This window comes from Phacochoerus africanus, chromosome 14, assembly GCF_016906955.1.
Source record: "Phacochoerus africanus isolate WHEZ1 chromosome 14, ROS_Pafr_v1, whole genome shotgun sequence".
NCBI lineage: Eukaryota > Metazoa > Chordata > Mammalia > Artiodactyla > Suidae > Phacochoerus > Phacochoerus africanus.
This window is the reverse complement of record NC_062557.1, coordinates 533,288-550,105: the sequence shown is the minus strand read 5'-3', so window position 1 is coordinate 550,105 and position 16,818 is coordinate 533,288. Positions and strand designations below refer to the sequence as shown.

Genomic DNA, 16,818 nt, shown 5'->3' with positions numbered 1-16,818 from the left:
CAGGACATGTGGAAGTTCCTGGGCCAGGGATCAGATCTGAGCCTCAGCTGCATCACACTGGGAACTCCCAGATCCTCTCTTTCTTTTTCTTTCTTTTTTTTTTTTTTTGTCTTTTTACTATTTCTTGGGCCGCTCCCGCGGCATATGGAGGTTCCCAGGCTAGGGGTCGAATCGGAGCTGTAGCCACCAGCCTACGCCAGAGCCACAGCAACGAGGGATCCGAGCCGCATCTGCAACCTACACCACAGCTCACGGCAACGCCGGATCATCAACCCACTGAGCAAGGGTAGGGACCGAACCCGCAACCTCATGGTTCCTAGTCGGATTCGTTAACCACTGTGCCACGATGGGAACTCCTCTTTATTTTTTTTAGTGCGTGTGTGTTTTTAGGGCTGCACCCACGGCACAGGGAGGCTCCCAGGCCAAGGACTGAATTGGAGCTGTAGCCACTGGCCTGCACCACAGCCACAGCAACGCCAGATCCAGGTTGCGCGTGAGACCCACACTAAAGCTCACAGCAACGCTGGATCCTTAACCCACTAAGGGATGCCAGGGATCAAACCTGCGTCCTCATGGTTGCTAGTCAGATTCGTTTCCACTGAGCCACAATGGGAACTCCCTGATGCTCTTTCTTTTTAGGATGTATTTTTTTTCTTCTTATGGATGCATATGCTGCATATGGAAGTTCCCAGGCTAGGAGTTGAATTGTAGCTGCAGCTGTCAGCCTATGCCACAGCCACAGAAATGCAGGATCTGAGCCTCATCTGAGATACCCACCACAGCTTGTGGCAATGCTGGAACCTTAACCCACTGAGCAAGGCCAGGGAGCAAACCCACATCCGCATGAATACTAGTCGAGTTCATAACCCCCTGAGCCACAGTGGGAAATCTTGTATCCTTTTTTTAGATTCCACATATAAGTGAATCATATGTTTGTCTTTCACAGTCTGACTACAATTAGTGTGATAGTTTCTAATTCCGTCTAGATGCTTTCTTTTGAGACCTTTTTTTTCTTTTCTTTTCTTTTCAGGGTCGAACCCATGGCATATGGAGGCTTCCAGGCTAGGGGTCCAATTGGAGCTGCAGCTGCCTGCCTACACCGCAGCCACAGCAATGCCAGATCCAAGGCTCATCTGTGGCCGATATCACAGCTCATGGCAATGCCGGATCCTTAACCCACTGGGCGACCCCAGGGATCCAACCTACATCCTCATGGATGCTAGTCATATTCATTTCTGCTGAGCCAGGATGGGAACTCCTCTTTGGTTGTTGAATGAAAGGTTTCCCCACTCACCACTTCCATACTTGTCTCAACAACACCTCAAATTTCTCCCATGTATATATATATTTTTTTTTGGGGGGGGGGTCTCTTTAGGGCCACAGGTGGAAGCAACCTGGGCTCCCAGCCACATTCGCCCTACTACCACAGCTCATAGTAATGCCGGGTTCTTAAACCCACCGAGCGAAGCCAGGGATGGAACCTGGGTACCAGTCAGTTCATTACTGATGAGCCACAAAAAAAACTCCTATAAATGAGTGTTTAACGAAACTACCTGTGTTCTGCCCAGGACATTCTGCCACACTTAGGGTTTAAAGCCGAGTGAGCCCTTAGACGTTTGTAGTATAACTGCAAACATACTTGCAAATGAGACAGGTAGGTGTTGCACTCGGAAGGCCAGTTAATTCGCACTTCTTTAGAATGGCCTTTTAAGGAGAACCCTTACAGATGGGCTGTCAGAGGAGCCAGATCAGCCTGCCGCCCTGAGGCCCCACGCTCCTCCCCACGGACACTTCCCGAGCCCCCGTGGACCCTCCCCACGGACCCTCCATGCAGACTTTCTCCATTCTCCTCCCGGGGGACCCTCCCCACTTCCCTCCCCGCGCCCCCGTGGACCTACCTCGCGGACCTTCCCCGCAGACTTTCCCCACTCTCCTCCCTACTCCCCTCCCGACTCCCGCCGCGCCCCTCCCGGCCGCCCTGCCGACACGCATCATGGGGTCCCTCAGACAGTGCAACTGTAGAAGTGCCTGGATTTCGTTCGGCTGGCAGCACGCGGCTCCCGCCACGCTCGAGGATGCACGCGTGACAGCAGCGGCAAAGCTCGGCTCGGGGTGCGAACATGCTGCGGCGCTGGGGGAGCCCCGCCGCCGCCACCTGCCCCGACCTTGACCCGCCCCCGGCCCGAATCCCGCCCCCGCCCCCCCCCGCCCCCGAGCCGCGCGTCCGCACGGCGGCTCCGCGGCCGCCCCGCTCCGCCCCGGGTTTTCGAGGCCGCCCGGAGCCGCGCCTGCGTCGGGCGCCGCGGCCGACGTGCGGTCGCACGGCCAGCGTGCCTCGCCATTGGCCGCCGCCGGTAGCCCCACTGCCGTGCGCCGCCCCCATAGGCTGGCCCGCCCGTCAATCACGGGCCCGGGGCCGGCCCGCGGCGCGCCGCGCGTGTCCCGCCCCTCGCCGCCGCTCGTCGCTCGCCGGCCGGCGGCCTCGCTCGGCCCTCAGCTCCGTGGCGGCGGCGGAAGGCGGCCCGGGCCCTCGCAGGCCCATGGCGGCGGCCGCGGCGCTCCCGGGCGCGGGCGGGCCTCCCGCGGGCGGCGGGGCCGGGGGCGGCGGGGGCGCGGGCGGCGGGTCCCCGCCGGGCGGCTGGGCCGTGGCGCGCCTCGAGGGCCGCGAGTTCGAGTACCTGATGAAGAAGCGCTCGGTGACCATCGGGCGCAACTCGTCGCAGGGCTCGGTGGACGTGAGCATGGGCCACTCGAGCTTCATCTCTCGGCGCCACCTCGAGATCTTCACGCCCCCGGGCGGCGGCGGCCATGGCGGGGCGGCCCCGGAGCCGTCGGCGCAGCCCGGGCCCGACGCGGGCGGCGACTTCTACCTGCGCTGCCTCGGCAAGAACGGCGTGTTCGTGGACGGCGTGTTCCAGAGGCGCGGGGCGCCGCCGCTGCAGCTGCCGCGCGTGTGAGTGGGCCGGGCCGGGGCGCGGGCGGGCGGGCGGGCTCGCTCGGAACCCAGCCCGACCCCAGGCCCAGGCCTGTGCGTCCTGCCCACAGCCGGCACCGGATACGGCGTCTGGCCGCGTTGGTCGCCCGCCCGGCCCCGGCGCCAGGGCCCCGGCGCCGTCCCTGCGCGGGACCCCCGCCCTCGCCCCCCGCGCGGGAGGCTCGGGCAGTGTCCACGTGGGCCGAGGTGTCGGGGGTTCAGTGCGTTCCGCGAGTTTGTGTGCAGTTGTCTTAACCAGCATGTAGGTCGTGCGGAACAGAGGCGTTAAGCTGGTTGGTGGAGGGGCCCCGAACTGCAATCTGTACCTTCCTGAGCGGTGACCGGTGGCCGGTTGTCTGGTACTTCCTTTTTGCTCTGCGTGTTTTCAGTAGTATATTGTTACAAGTTTTTTGGTTTTTTTTTTTAAGCTGCAAGGACTTCTTTTTTTCATCGTATTTTTCGTAGCTTAAAAATTGAAAACTCTTGAAACGGGGTGAATTTTTAAATCTGTGCTCTGAACTTGAAAATTTTGGGGAAATGGGGTACTTTGAACATAACTTTTTGAAAAAGTCACTTGATTATTAGAAACTATTCTAAGGTCTTGTGGAGTATAATTAAGCGAGCTTCATGAGGAACTGTCAGTTTGGCTGCAAAGCGATTCAGCTTGGTTCTGTGGTTTTGTGAAGTTATCATTTAGGTTGCTTGAGAAACAAACTTACTTTCTAGGAAATGCTAGTTACTCCTCAAGGGACTTCCTAGATTTTTCCCAGTAGAACCTTCTCCACAAACTGGAATTTTTAATTGCTTTCAGTTGTTGGAGATGCTGATAAGAGCTGTTGGTTTTCTCTGTTCCTTGGCTGTTGAACATGTGTGCTGTGTTACTGCTTAGCCTGCAAAGCTGCACCAGCTAGTTCCCGAAACCATGATGGGAGCAAGTTAAAGAACGTGATTTTTCAAACCAGAAAGCCGTTCGTGTGTGTTTATACTGTAAGAGATGTAAAGTCAATGGTAGGGGCCCGACACCTGTCTTTTGACGCTTTGTTGTTTACAAATAACTTGACGTCACAGAAAGAGTATTGTATTTTTACTCTGAGAATTTTGAGGTTTTTAAAGAAAATCCTCTTATAACCGTTTAGTGAAAACCATTTGTGTTAACATTTGAAACATGGAAATACGTTGACCTTTCTCCTAGGGTGAAGAATTCTGGTTTTCTGAGGGTAGAGTGAGCCTTACAGAAGAGATGAGGAATAGAGGTGGGGGTAGCGGCCTTGCCTCTGGCCTTCATCTCCAGCTGGTACACGGGCAGGAGTCGTTTGGCTTATGGGCCTGGGAACCTCTGCTCGCATTGATAGAGGGGAGTGTCTCCCCCCCTCTCCCCCCCGCGAGGATTTTGCAGCACTTCCTTTTTTTTCTTTTTGTCTTTTTGCCATTTCTTGGGCCGATCCCAAGGCATATGGAGGTTTCCAGGCTAGGGGTCTAATCGGATCTGTAGCCTCCGGCCTACACCAGAGCCACAGCAATGTGAGATCCAAGCCGCGTCTGCGACCCACTCTACAGGCAACGCCAGATCCTTAACCCACTGAGCAAGGCCAGGGATCGAACCCCATGGTTCCTAGTCGGATTCGTTAACCACCGAGCCATGACGGGAACTCCAGCACTTCCCTTTTGGTAAGGAGTTGTTTCCAAATTGTTGGTGTAGGGTGGTAATAGATACAGGTTAGTGGAAAACCTGTGTGAAGACAATTGGTGCTAGCTAAATGTAGTGAATTGTTTTAAAAATCTTTTCTGAAAGTCAGTTTTATATTTTTTTAACATTAAAAAATCCAATTGTGTAAGTTTAAAAGTACATGTAATTTAGAGCAGTTATGCAAAGATTGAAATACTCTTATTGCTTATTTCAGACTTGCTCACTGAATTGGAAATCACAGGATTTTTAAAAATATGGCAATCTACAGTTGGTCTCTTATTTGAATGACCGTGATTGTATTCCAACATTTTAAAAATGAATTTACATTTTGTAGTTAGTATTACAAATTTACAGGAGTTCCTGCTGTGGCACAATGGAATCGGTGGCAGATTAGGAGTCCTAGGACGCAGATTCGATCCCCAGCCTGGCACAGTGGGTTATGGATCTGGCGTTGCCCAGCCGCACCTTGGGTGGCAGCTGTGGCTCAGATCTGACCCTTGGCCTATGAACTCCGTATGCCGTGGGGTGGCCAAACAAGAAAAAAAAATTATACGTAGAATTTGGAAGAGTACATAAATAGTTTTAAGCTTAAAGTGTGGTCACTAGTTTATTAAAACACTGAAGTATTAATTTGTGGAGCATATTGGAAGACAGGCTCTGTGATCCTCTAAGTTGTGGTCATGAGTGGTTTGGGTAAGGTCTGAGTACAAGCACCTTCTCCCTGAGGGTTGGTAAGTTCCATGCCTTAGTGTGTGTTGGGTTGGGGTTGGCTGAATCAGAACAGGAGTGTTAGAGCCTGTGGTTTTCCAGAAAACAAGTGATTTCCAAAAATCCTTGATTTTTCAGCCAAGTGTGCAGGGTTGTGTGTATAGAAATGCAACTTTTTCCCTTCTAGGAGCCTCTGACTCGTTGCAGGTGCAGGTAGGACTGGGAGTGGGGGATTGGGGTCTGTGGAATGGTTCAGGTGGGAGAGGTTGGAGCCACCTGGGCTGGGCTCCTGGAGTGGGCAGGTGGAGGTGGCCTTGCAGGTGTGGCTGGGCGGTCAGCCTGGTGCTAGAGGAGGTAGGATTCAGGCTGGAGAGGACCTGAGGGCAGGTTTGGAGTGTGGGGTTTGTCCGGGCCTGTGGGGGAGCGTTTTCTCCTTTTCTCCGCTTCTCCACGGTCGGCGCAGCGGGAGGATGAAGAATGCTTTCTTGGCTAACAGGGTCTTTGTTTGTCTAAGGACCTGGTCTGGCGCCTGAATGAGCAGTAAAGTGTTTTAGGAAGACCTGTTGGGTAGGAATGTCTGGGTTTGCTGTTGTTGCTCTTGTTGTGGCCACTGTAGCAAACTAGGTATAAATAAATAAAAACAAGCAACTCTTTAACCCTTGTTTGTACTTTGAACCATCAAGGGAATTTGAAAATTTTTTCATCAGTAAGGTCTCACGTGTCTAAGAGCCAAACATAAGCCGAACAAATTGAATTTCCTCTTGCCCAAAGATATCAAACATGTGGGCCTTCAGTTGTGTTTATTTGGAAAAGTGACCCTGTTCCTGTGCTAAATTAGCGGCCTGGCAGTTGGCGGTACAGCAGCACCTCTTTTCTCCTGTGGCGTGTTTTAACTTGCAGATGGCACTGGGTCGCGTCCCACTCAAAGACTTTCTCGCTGGATCCCAGATAGCGTCCTCCACCGTGAGGACTGGAGAGGCTTCTGGAGCTTTGGAGGTGAAGACGCCAAGAAAAGAAAGGGAGGGCCTTGCAGTGACTGGGTCTTGCTCAGAGCCAGGGTTCCCAGAGGGAGGGAGGGAAGGAGGGGACGCCAAGAGAGGAGAGTGTTGGGAGCAGGACAGTGACCTGCGGTGTCGTCCTTCTTGGGGAACCGAGGGCTTGGAGGAGAGGGACAGAGTGTGGGACTCCCGGGTGAAGACAGCGAGGAGGGAGTAGGGGTGTTTTTGAGGGGTGGGTGTTCCATTGTGAGGACGGCGGGGTGAGATGAGGGTCCCGCACAGGGAAACCCTGCGGCTCACCGGGGTGAGGCGGGGAGGGAACCTCCGAGAGCTGAGCTGGGGCTCAGACAGTGGACACGGGTGAGGTTGGAGGACAGAGTCCCCAGTAGGAGAAGGTAAAACGGGGCGTCTGCTCTGAAGACGTAAGCAGAGTCTCTCGTGGGGTCTGCTGTGTTTTCTTGTTTCAGGACTGCAGGGTTGGCTGAAACACCTTCCTTTTATGACCTGAGACTGACCAGCTTGTAAGCAGAGCTGAGGGCTGGGGTCCAGGATGCCTCCAGGACCCAGGGGTGGGTGACATGTTGACAGGATTACAGCAGGGTGGCAGAGGCAGCTGGCATTTTGGAAAGTGCTCAGTGTGCTTTTGCTTTTAATGACCCCTATGCGTTTTCCTTTAAAAGTTGCAATGTTGTATGTTCACTTAGCAAATTGAGATACATTCTAATCACTGATTTGTAGACCCTGGGAGTACAGTGCGGCTATTTTAACCTAAATGTTACTTTACCAAGTTAAAAGTAACCCAGGAATTTCCCTTGTGGCGCAGCGGGTCAAGTCAGGCTTAAGTCAGGCGTTGTCACTGCAGCAGCTAGGGTTGCTGCTGTGGCATGGATTGGATCCTCACCCGGGCACTTCCGTATGCCACAGGCCTACCCCCCGGAAAAAAGTAACCCAACAGCCAACAACCAGCTTACAGCTACTTTATCTAGTGCTCAGTAGTCCTTCCAGTGGTAAAACTGTTTCCATAAGGAGTGGTTTAAGATGATTTAGATTTAAAATAATTTGAATTTCTAACATTTTGAGAAGCAAGCCTGCATGATGGGACCTGTCTCCTGTGGGGATCAATTATGTGCCAACTAACTGTGTCAGGAGAAGGCAGAGATAAGCTCAGGCTGACAGGCTGAAGTCAGCTTCCAGTCCTGCCACTTAACCTCCCTGAGTTCTAGTTCCTTCATGGTTGTCGTCGCTGTTATTTGCTTGTTTTTTTTTTTGTTTTGTTTTAAGTAAAAGACAGAGCCAAGCCACAGGCCCTGGCCCTTTATTATCTATTCTTATTTTTATTTTTTTTGGCCATGTTTGAGGCACGTTGAAGTTCCTGGGCTGGGGATGGAACCGGTGCCTCAGTAGGGAACCCAAGCCGCTGCAGTAACAACACCGGATCCTTAACCTGCTGCGCCACAGGAGAGCCCAGTTGCTTTTTGCTCTTTTGCTTTTTTGCTTTTTAGGGCTGCACTCACAGCATATGCAGGTTCCCAGGCTAGGGGTTGAATCGGAGCTGCAGCTGCTGGCCTCCGCCACAGCCACAGCCACGCCAGATCCAAGCTGTGTCTGCGACCTACACCACAGCTCATGGCAACGCCAGATCCTTAACCCCCTGAGCAAGGCCAGGGATCGAACCCACAACCTCATGGGTCCTCGTCGGATTTGTTCCCTCTGCGCCATGACGGGAACTCCAGGTTCCTTCAGTTTTAGCAGAAGTGATACCTGACGTCGCGTGGCCCGTGCTGTGCCCTGGCTGGACACCAGGGGCCGCTTGTGTCTAGTCTGCCCCGGTGTCCCGGTGTGGAGGGGCCCGGGAAGATCTAGCGGGGCGGAAAATGTGACATGGGGGCGTCCTCCAGGGGCCAGCACTCTCCAGCTTGCTCGCAGCGCCGCCCGCGTGCTCACGTGCTTGACTGGCGGCCTCGGGGAGTCGAGAGCCAGGCTTGAAATCTCTTCACCTGAGGAGGAAGCCGGGCTGTGGGAGGTGGTTGGGGTCGTCCAGCAGGCGGGGCCGGGAGAGCTCTGGGGGGGGGGGGGGGGCTCGTCGGCTTCCCTGCAGACCCTCCCTGTTTCAGGGGAGAAGGAAAAGGGCCTTTGCCTTGGGGGCAGAGTCAGGAAGGGGAGCTGGTGAAAAGCCGAGTCTGGTTTGTGGTCTGGCTTGGGGACGCTTGTTTGTGGAGGCCGTGCTGTCATTTTGTACATGAAGGGAGGTTCTCGTCCAAAGAACTTTGCAGTTTGTGATAGACTGCTTACCTTTTTTAAAGGATTTCGTCAAAGAATTGAATTCAGTTGATTTACACCTGCTTTCTTTTTTAAACCGCCTTTTTACTAAAGTGTAGCAAAGCACGTATTCCGTTGAAACGCTGGCACGGTCTCCTCTCTGAAAGGCAGGGGGACCTCCATCCGGGCTTTCCCGCTGGTCTCAAATGTCACCCGTGTGCTCTCCTGCGTTCGCAAGTGCTGCGGCCCCGCGGCGTGCAAGGGCGTGGAGTCTGCTCTTGGCACTGGCCTGTCGGTAACCTTCGCTGCTGTTGGGCTGCATGAGGCAGGATGTCCTCTTCTCATCCCCTTGTGCTCTAACTTGCTTTCTTGCTTGGCGTTCTCCCCCGCTGGTTCTCCGAGGGGGGCCAGGTCCCGTGTGTGTTGGTACGCCCTGGAAGGGCCCAGAGCCGTCATCACTTGGTACATGCACCGTTCATGTGTACCCCTTGGCTGGCGCCTTAGGGCGCTCCTGTTTCATGAGTATTCTCACATGTGGATCCCTTAGTGACAGGATTCTAGTCAGGTGTGGCTGCTCCGTTTATGGTTCCCCATTTATCAGCAGATCCCATGGAGACCCGCAGTTGCTTCATGCATAATTGGTGGAAATATTCCAGAAGATGAGGCTGTTATAGTAACAGAGCACATTTTTCCATTGTGAAAATGCAGCTATTCTTGCTTGGCTGAGGAGAAAGTTTTGTTTTTGGAAAAGGAAGAAAGGAGGGTTTCTAAAATAAAGGAGCTTTTTTGAGGGGGGGTTAAAAATTAAAATATAGTTGATTTATATATTCTTGTGCCAATTTCTGCGGTACAGCAAGGTGACCCAGTCATTCGTATATATACATTCCCGTTCTCATATTGTCCTCCATCATGTCCTGTCCCAAGAGGTTGGATAGAGTTCCCTGTGCCGGGCAGCAGGACCTCATTGCTTATCCATTCTCAATGTCATAGTTTGTGTCTATTAACCCCAAACTCCCCGTCCATCCCACCCCATCCCCCTCTCCCTTGGCAACCACAAGTCTGCTCTCCATGTCTGTGAGCTTGTCTCTGTTCTGTAGATAGGTTTATCTGTGCGGTATTTTAGATTTCACACATAAGTGATATTGTGGTATTTGTCTTTCTATTTCTGACTTCACTTAGTATGAGAAGCTCTAGTTGCATCCATATTGCTGCAAATGGCATTATTTTGTTCTTTTTATGGCCGAGTAGTTCATTGTGTAAAGGTACCACATCTTCCAGATCCACTCATCTGTCAGTGGACACTTAGGTTGCTTCCATGTCTTGGCTATTGTGACTGGTGCTGCAGTGAACATAGGGGTGCACGTATCTTTTTGAATGATAGCTTTGTTTGGATATGTGCCCAGGAGCGGGATTGCTGGATCGTATGGTAGTTCTGTATTTAGTTTTCTGAGGACCCTCCGTGCTGTTTTCCATAGTGGTTTTACCAGTTTACATTCCCACCAAAGGGAGTGTTCCCTTTACTCCACACCCTCTCCAGCATTAATTTGTAGACTTGTGATGGCCATTCTGACTAGTGTGAGGTGGTACCTCGTTGTAGTTTTGATTTGCATTTCTGTAATAAATAGTGATGCTGAGCATTTTTTTCTTGGGACTACTAGTCATCTGTGTGTCTTCTTTGGAGAAACGTCTGTTTAGGTTTTCTGCCCCCTTTTTTAAATTATCCTTTTCTCTTTCTTTTTTTTTTTTCCTTTTTTCTTTTTAGGTCTTTTAGGAAGTTCCCAGGCAAGGGGTTGAATTGGAGCTACATGACTGCTGGCTATGCCGCAGACATAGTGATGCGGGATCAAGCCAAGTCTGCGACTTTCGACACAGCTCATAACGACGCCAGATCATTAACCCACTGAGTGAGGTCAGGAATTGAACCCACATCCTCCTGGATACCAGTCGGGTTCATAACCCACTGCCACATGGAACTCAAATGCGGCTCAAGTGGAACTCCCCCCATTTTTTGATTTGGTTTGTCTTTGTGTTGAGTTGTATGAGTTGTTTGTATATTTTGGAGATGAAGCTCTTGTTGGCCGCATGGTTTGCAACCATTTTCTCCCCTTCTGTAGGTTATCTTTTCAGGTTTTTGTAGTGGTTTCCTTTGCTGTGCAAAAGTTTGTGATTAGGTCCCATTTATTTACTTTCGTTTATATTTCTATTGCCTTGGGAGACTGACCTAAGAAAACATTTTTACGGTTTATGTCAGAGAGCATTTTGCCTGTGACCTCTTCTAGGAGATTTATGGTGATGTGTTTTATGTTTAAGTCTTGAAAACATTTTGAGTTTATTTTTGTACATGGTCTATTCTAATTTCATTGGTTTACATGTAGCTGTCCAGTTTTCCCAGCACCACTTGCTGAAGAGACTTATCTTTTTCCCATTTTATATTCATGCGTCCTTTGTTGAAGATTAATTGACTGTAGGTGTGAGGGTTTATTTCTGGGCTCTGTATTCTGTTCTGTTGGTCTGTATGTCTGTTTTTGTACCAATACCATACTGTTTTGATTACTGCAGCTTCATAGTGTTGTCTGAACCCTGGGAGAATTGTGCCACCTTCCCCCACCTTTTTTTTCCTCCTCATGATTGCTTTGGCACTTCTGGGTCTTATATGATTCCATATTCCTTTTTTTTTTTTTTTTTTTGGTCTTTTTCCCATTTCTTGGGCTGCTCCTGCGGCATATGGAGGTTCCCAGGCTAGGCATCGAATTGGAGCTGTAGCCGCCTGCCTACACCACAGCCACAGCAACGTCGGATCCGAGCCGCATCTGCAACCTACACAACAGTTCATGACAATGCTGGATCCTTAACCCACTGAGCAAGGCCAGATATTGAACCTGCAACCTCATCGTTCGTAGTCGGATTCGTTAACCACTGAGCCACGATGGGAGCTCCCTGATTCCATATGCATTTTTGGGTTATTTATTCTAGTTTTGTGAAAAATGTCATGAGTAGTTTTTTGTTTTGTTTTTTTTAAATCTTTTTAGGGCTGCACCTGTAGCATATGGAAGTTCTCAGGCTAGGGGGCAGATCGGAGCTGCAGCTGCTGGCCTATACCACAGCCACAGCAACTGCAAATCTGACCCACGTCTGAAAGTCCTGTCATGGGTAATTTGATAGGGATTACATTAAATCTGTAGATTGCTTTGGGTAGCACGGTCATTTTAATAATATTCTTTTAGTCCTGGGCACTGGGTATCTTTTCTTCAAATCCTTTTAATAATTTCCAGTATTAATTTTTATAATTCTCAGCATATAGGTCTTTCCCCTTCTTGCTTAGGTTTATTGCTAGGTATTTAATTTTCTCGGCATCCTCATGGGCACTATGTTGGGCTCTTAACTTCCTGAGCCACACAGGTTACATTCATCTTATATCCCGCTCCTTTGCCGAATTTGTTGATCAGTTCAAGTCGTTTTTCTGTGGAGGCCTTAGGGTTTTCTATATATAGTATCGTGTCATCTGCATATGCTGACAATTTTACTTCTGTTCCAATTTGGGTACCTTTTCTTTCTTTCTTTCTTTCTTTCTCTTTTTTTTTTTGTCTTTTTGTCTTTTTGCCTTTTCCAGGGCCGCTTCCGTGGCATATGGAGGTTTCCAGGCTAGGGGTCGAATTGGAGCTGTAGCCGCCAGCCTACGCCAGAGCCACAGCAACGCGAGATCCGATCCGTGTCTGAGACCCACACTACAGCTCACGGCAACGCCAGATCCTCAACCAACTGAGTGAGGCCAGGGGACAAACCCACAACCTCATGGTTCCTAGGCGGATTCGGTAACCACTGCGCCACGACGGAAACTCCACCTTTTATTTCTTTTGTTTGCCTGATTGCCATGGCTAGGACTTTAGTACTGTGTTAAATAAAAGTGGTGAGAGTGGGCATCTTGTTCCAGATATTGGTGGGAAGGCTTTCAGTTTTTCTCTGTTGAGCTTTATATTGGCTGTGGGTTTGTCATAAATGGCTTTTTTTTTTTTTTTTGATTTTTTAATTTTTATTTTTTGTCTTTTTGCCTTTTCTAGGGCTGTTCCTGTGGCATGTGGAGGTTTCCAGGTTAGGGGTCTAATTGGAGCTGTAGCCACCGGCCTACGCCAGAGCCACAGTAATGCGGAATCTAAGCCACATCTGTGACCTACACCACAGCTCACGCCAATGCCGGATCCTTAACCCACTGAGCAAGGCCAGGGATCGAACCCGCAACTTCATGGTTCCTAATTGGATTTGTTAACCACTGAGCCATGACGGGAACTCCCATAAATGGCTTTTATTATGCCGAGATATGTTTCCACTCTGCCCACTTTGGTAAAAGGTTTTTTGTTTTGTTTTCTTTTGTTTTGTCTTTTTAGGGCCAAGGCCACGACATATGGAAGTTTCAGGGATAGGAGTCGAATCAGAGCTGTAGTTGTTGTCCTACTCCACAGCCGCACCAGATCCAAGCCTCATCTGTGACCTACACCACAGCTCATGGCCACTCTGGATCCTTAACCCACTGAGTGGGGCCGGGTGTCAAACCCGTGCCCTCATGGATACTAGTCAGGTTCATTACCACTGAGCCCCATTGGGAACTCCTGGTAACAGTTTTTATCATGAATGGATGTTGGGTTTTATCAAAAGCTTTTCCTGCATCTGTTGAGATGATCATGTGGTTTTTTACTTACGTTAATGTAGTGTGTTACATTGATTGATTTCTCTGTGCTGAACCATCTTGCAAACTTGGAATGAGTCCCACTTGGTTGTGATGTATGATCTTTTGTATGTGTTACTGGATTCGGTTTGCTAAAATTTTGTTGAGAATTTGTGCATCTATATTCATCAAAGATATCGGCCTATAATTTTCCTTTTTGTTAGTGTCTTTGGGTTTTGGTAGTAGGGTGATGGTGGCTTTGTGGAATGTCTTTGGGATTGTTTCCTTTGAGATAAAGAAGCTTTTAATGAAAGCGGTTAGCATTTTTGATGATACTCTAATCTGTTTAACACTTTTGTGAGGCTCATACTTTAAGTTTGGGTTTCTGAGCAGTTTACAATATCTTAAATAATAATACAGTAGGGCAGCTCCTACCCTTCTGGTCCCAGGTTTTATTATTATTTTCTTGAAAGGGCCACACCTGTGGCATATGGAAGTTGCCAGTCTAGGGTTTGAATTGGAGCTGCAGCTGCTGGCCTTGGCCACAGCCACGCTAGATCCTTAGCCCTCTGAGCAAGGCCCGGGAATGAACCTTCATCCTCAAGGATACTAGTTGGGTTGTAACCCACTGGGCCACAACAGGAATTCCTGTGGTCCCTGTTTTTAATAAGGCCTTTTTTGGGGTGGTTTTTTGTTTTTTTGGGCCACGCCCATGGCATATGGAGGTTCCCTGGCTAGGGGGTCCAATCAGAGCTACAGCTGCTGGCCTACACCACAGCCACAACAATGCAAGATCTGAGCTGCATCTGCGAACTACACCACAGCTCAGGGCAACGCTGGATCCTTAACCCCCTGAGTGAGGCCAAGGATCGAACCCACAACCTCATAGTTGCTACTCGGATTTGTTTCTACTGTATACCACAGTGGGAACTCACGTTTCTGTGATTTGAAGCAGTTGGAGCATCATGACAAGGTGTACCACCGTCACCTTAGAAGGTGGCTGTGAGGAGACGAGGAAGCGCCTTGTAGGATGGTGCCTTTCCCAGGGTGTGTGCCTCACTTTCCGGTGTGTGTGCACATGAGAATTGCATAGGGATTTTAGACGTTATTTGGCTCTTGCTGCAGTTTGTCATTTGGGACAGAATGCTCTTGTGTCTTATGCAGTGAGAGGTGTCAGAGCACAGCAGTGGTTCTCACTAGGGTGCCCTTCCCTTCCCCAGGCTATTTGGCAGCATGTTAGGTTGGCCCGACTGGAAGAGGGTGCTGCTGGCATCTAGTGGCCTGGGGCCAGGATGCTGCTACAAGCCCTGTGATGCAGGGCACTCCACCTACAACAGAGGAGCCTCAGCGCTGGGATGGCGAGACCCTTGGAGCACAGCGAGCTAGCAGACGGTAACAGTGGCCGTCTCTCCTTGCCCCATAGATGCTGAATTTTAATAATTTGCAGGTGACACCTGTCTGAGACCTTTAAGGTACCAAAGCATTTGTTTCGAATTCAGGAGCAGAGCCTTTCTGAGACGAAGACTGAGATTCCGGGCCTGAGGTGGAATCACCCCTGGCAGCTTTGGAAGGTCACTCCCAGGATGCGATCCTGAGCCTTCCCTGGGTTGTAAGGAGGCCGCTCTCAGCCCTCTGTCCAGTGGCTTTCTTTAGGTTGGTCACATCCTTCTAAGAGCATCCGTGGCTAATGAGGAAACACTGAGTTGCTGCAGTGGAGTTAGGCAGTGGTTTGTGGTCTTGGTTCCCGTGGAACATGAGCTGGTGGCGTGCGGGAGAGTGACATCCTTGTCACGACCACCACACCGTGAGGGACTGCTGCCGGACGCCGTTTTCTTGGTATCTAGTCACCAGTAATTGGCAGCACCAAACTCATCTTTTGGAGCTCCCGTCGTGGCGCAGTGGAAACGAACCCAACTAGGAACCACGAGGTTGCAGGTTCGATCCCTGGCCTCGCTCAATGGGTTGAGGACCTGGCATTGCCTTGAGCTGTGGTGTAGGACGGTGGCTACAGCTCTGATTGGAACCTGGGGACCTCCTAGTATACCTCTAGCGCCACCCTAAAAAAAAGAAGAAACAAAACCCACCAAAAAAACCCCTCGTCTCTTGACCCTTGAACAGATGGAATACAGATAACCCTAAACTAGTAAACTGAAGACTTGTGTTCTTCTGGTGTTGTTCTCAGACTGTAGTAGCATTTTGAGTGCATAAGTGAGGTTTTAAAAATACTCTGTTTTGCTCTCTTTCTCACCTTTTGGGGAGTGTTAGGATCACGAGGATCACTTCACAGCCTTTTGAGCCGGGCGGGGAGGATGTGGCTTAAATGCAGACTGTGCATTCCGGCCTCTCCGCAGGCCTGTGTCCTGCTTCGCCTAGGCCCCCTCTGGACTGGCCCACACGTGTTGTTAAACACTGCTCACATCCTGCACCTTGGCACTCAAGTGCTCCTTGGGCTGGGCTGCTGCATCCCCGGGTTGTATGCTTCCTGGGACTGTGGCCTATGACCCTCAGTGACCTTGGGTGGTGCCAGGAGCTTGACAGGACTCAGATGTCTGTTGGTGAGTTTGTAGGCCTCAGGATTTTTATGTGGTAGATATTGCATCAAGGAAACTGTGTAGACAGTTAAATATAAAATTAACTTCACTCTCTGATTCTTAATTCTCTGCACTTGTTGTCTTGTTTATGTTGATGGTAGACCATACTACGTGGTCTTTTTGGTTTTAGTTTTTGGTTTCGGGTTTTTTTTTTTTTTTTTTTTTTTGGCTTTTTAGGGCCATACCTGTGGCATATGGAAGTTCCCAGGCTAGGGGTTGAATTGGAGCCAGTAACTGCTGGCCTATGCTGCAGCTTGTGGCAATGCCAGATCCTTAACCCACTGAGTGAGGTCAGGGATCGAACCCACATCCTCATGGATACTAGTTGGGCTCATAACCTTCTGAGCCACAGGGGGCATTCCCTGTATTTTAGATTGATGGATACGTGGCAAGAGGGGGGGGTTGGATACCTGTGAGCAGCGTTTCCTGCAGTTGAAGAAAAATGTCCTTGGTGATGTGTGCTGGTGACATAGCTGTTGTGCTGCCTGGTAACCAGCAGAGGTCTCTTCCAGAGGCCAGTTGGCCCATGCAGTTTCCTTTTCTTCAGTGTCACTCCTTGCTGGTCACGGTGTGTCTGGTCTTGCCTGTGTCCTTGCAGATGCATCCTCACTTCGCCCACACAGCAGGTGCACAGACCCTGGCTCCTGGGGCCTGTGTCTCATGCTGGAGGAGGGGCAGGCTCCTGGTGGTTGTTCTGGTGGAGGACTCTTGCAGAGGCCTGGGGAGATGCTTCTGGGATTGTCCTAGCTGGAGCAAGTTCTTGTCCTTAGTGTGGTGGTCCAGCTTTATCCTCCTCTCCCTCCCCACCCCTGAAAGTGAAACTTTGTTTTCCACTGATCTTTTACTTTGTTCTCTCATAAAGCTTGTTTTTCAGAGTGTACATTTTATTGGTGCAAATTGTTAGTCACAGTTTTGAAAAATATCTAGTTCTTTGTAACATC

The 16,818-nt window shown here is 50.3% G+C and overlaps 1 protein-coding gene across 2 annotated transcripts in view; it reads left to right on the top strand.

Annotated features, from left to right (window-relative positions):
* The first annotated feature begins 2,525 nt into the window (after nt 1-2,525).
* Nucleotides 2,526-16,818, top strand: part of FOXK2 (forkhead box K2) — a 53,967-nt gene continuing 39,674 nt past the window's right edge. For both annotated transcript variants that reach the window (XM_047759186.1, XM_047759185.1), the window contains exon 1: nt 2,526-2,953. In XM_047759186.1, the coding sequence (XP_047615142.1) occupies nt 2,541-2,953 (413 nt within the window). In that variant the 5' untranslated portion in view covers nt 2,526-2,540. The remainder of the gene's footprint in view (nt 2,954-16,818) is intronic.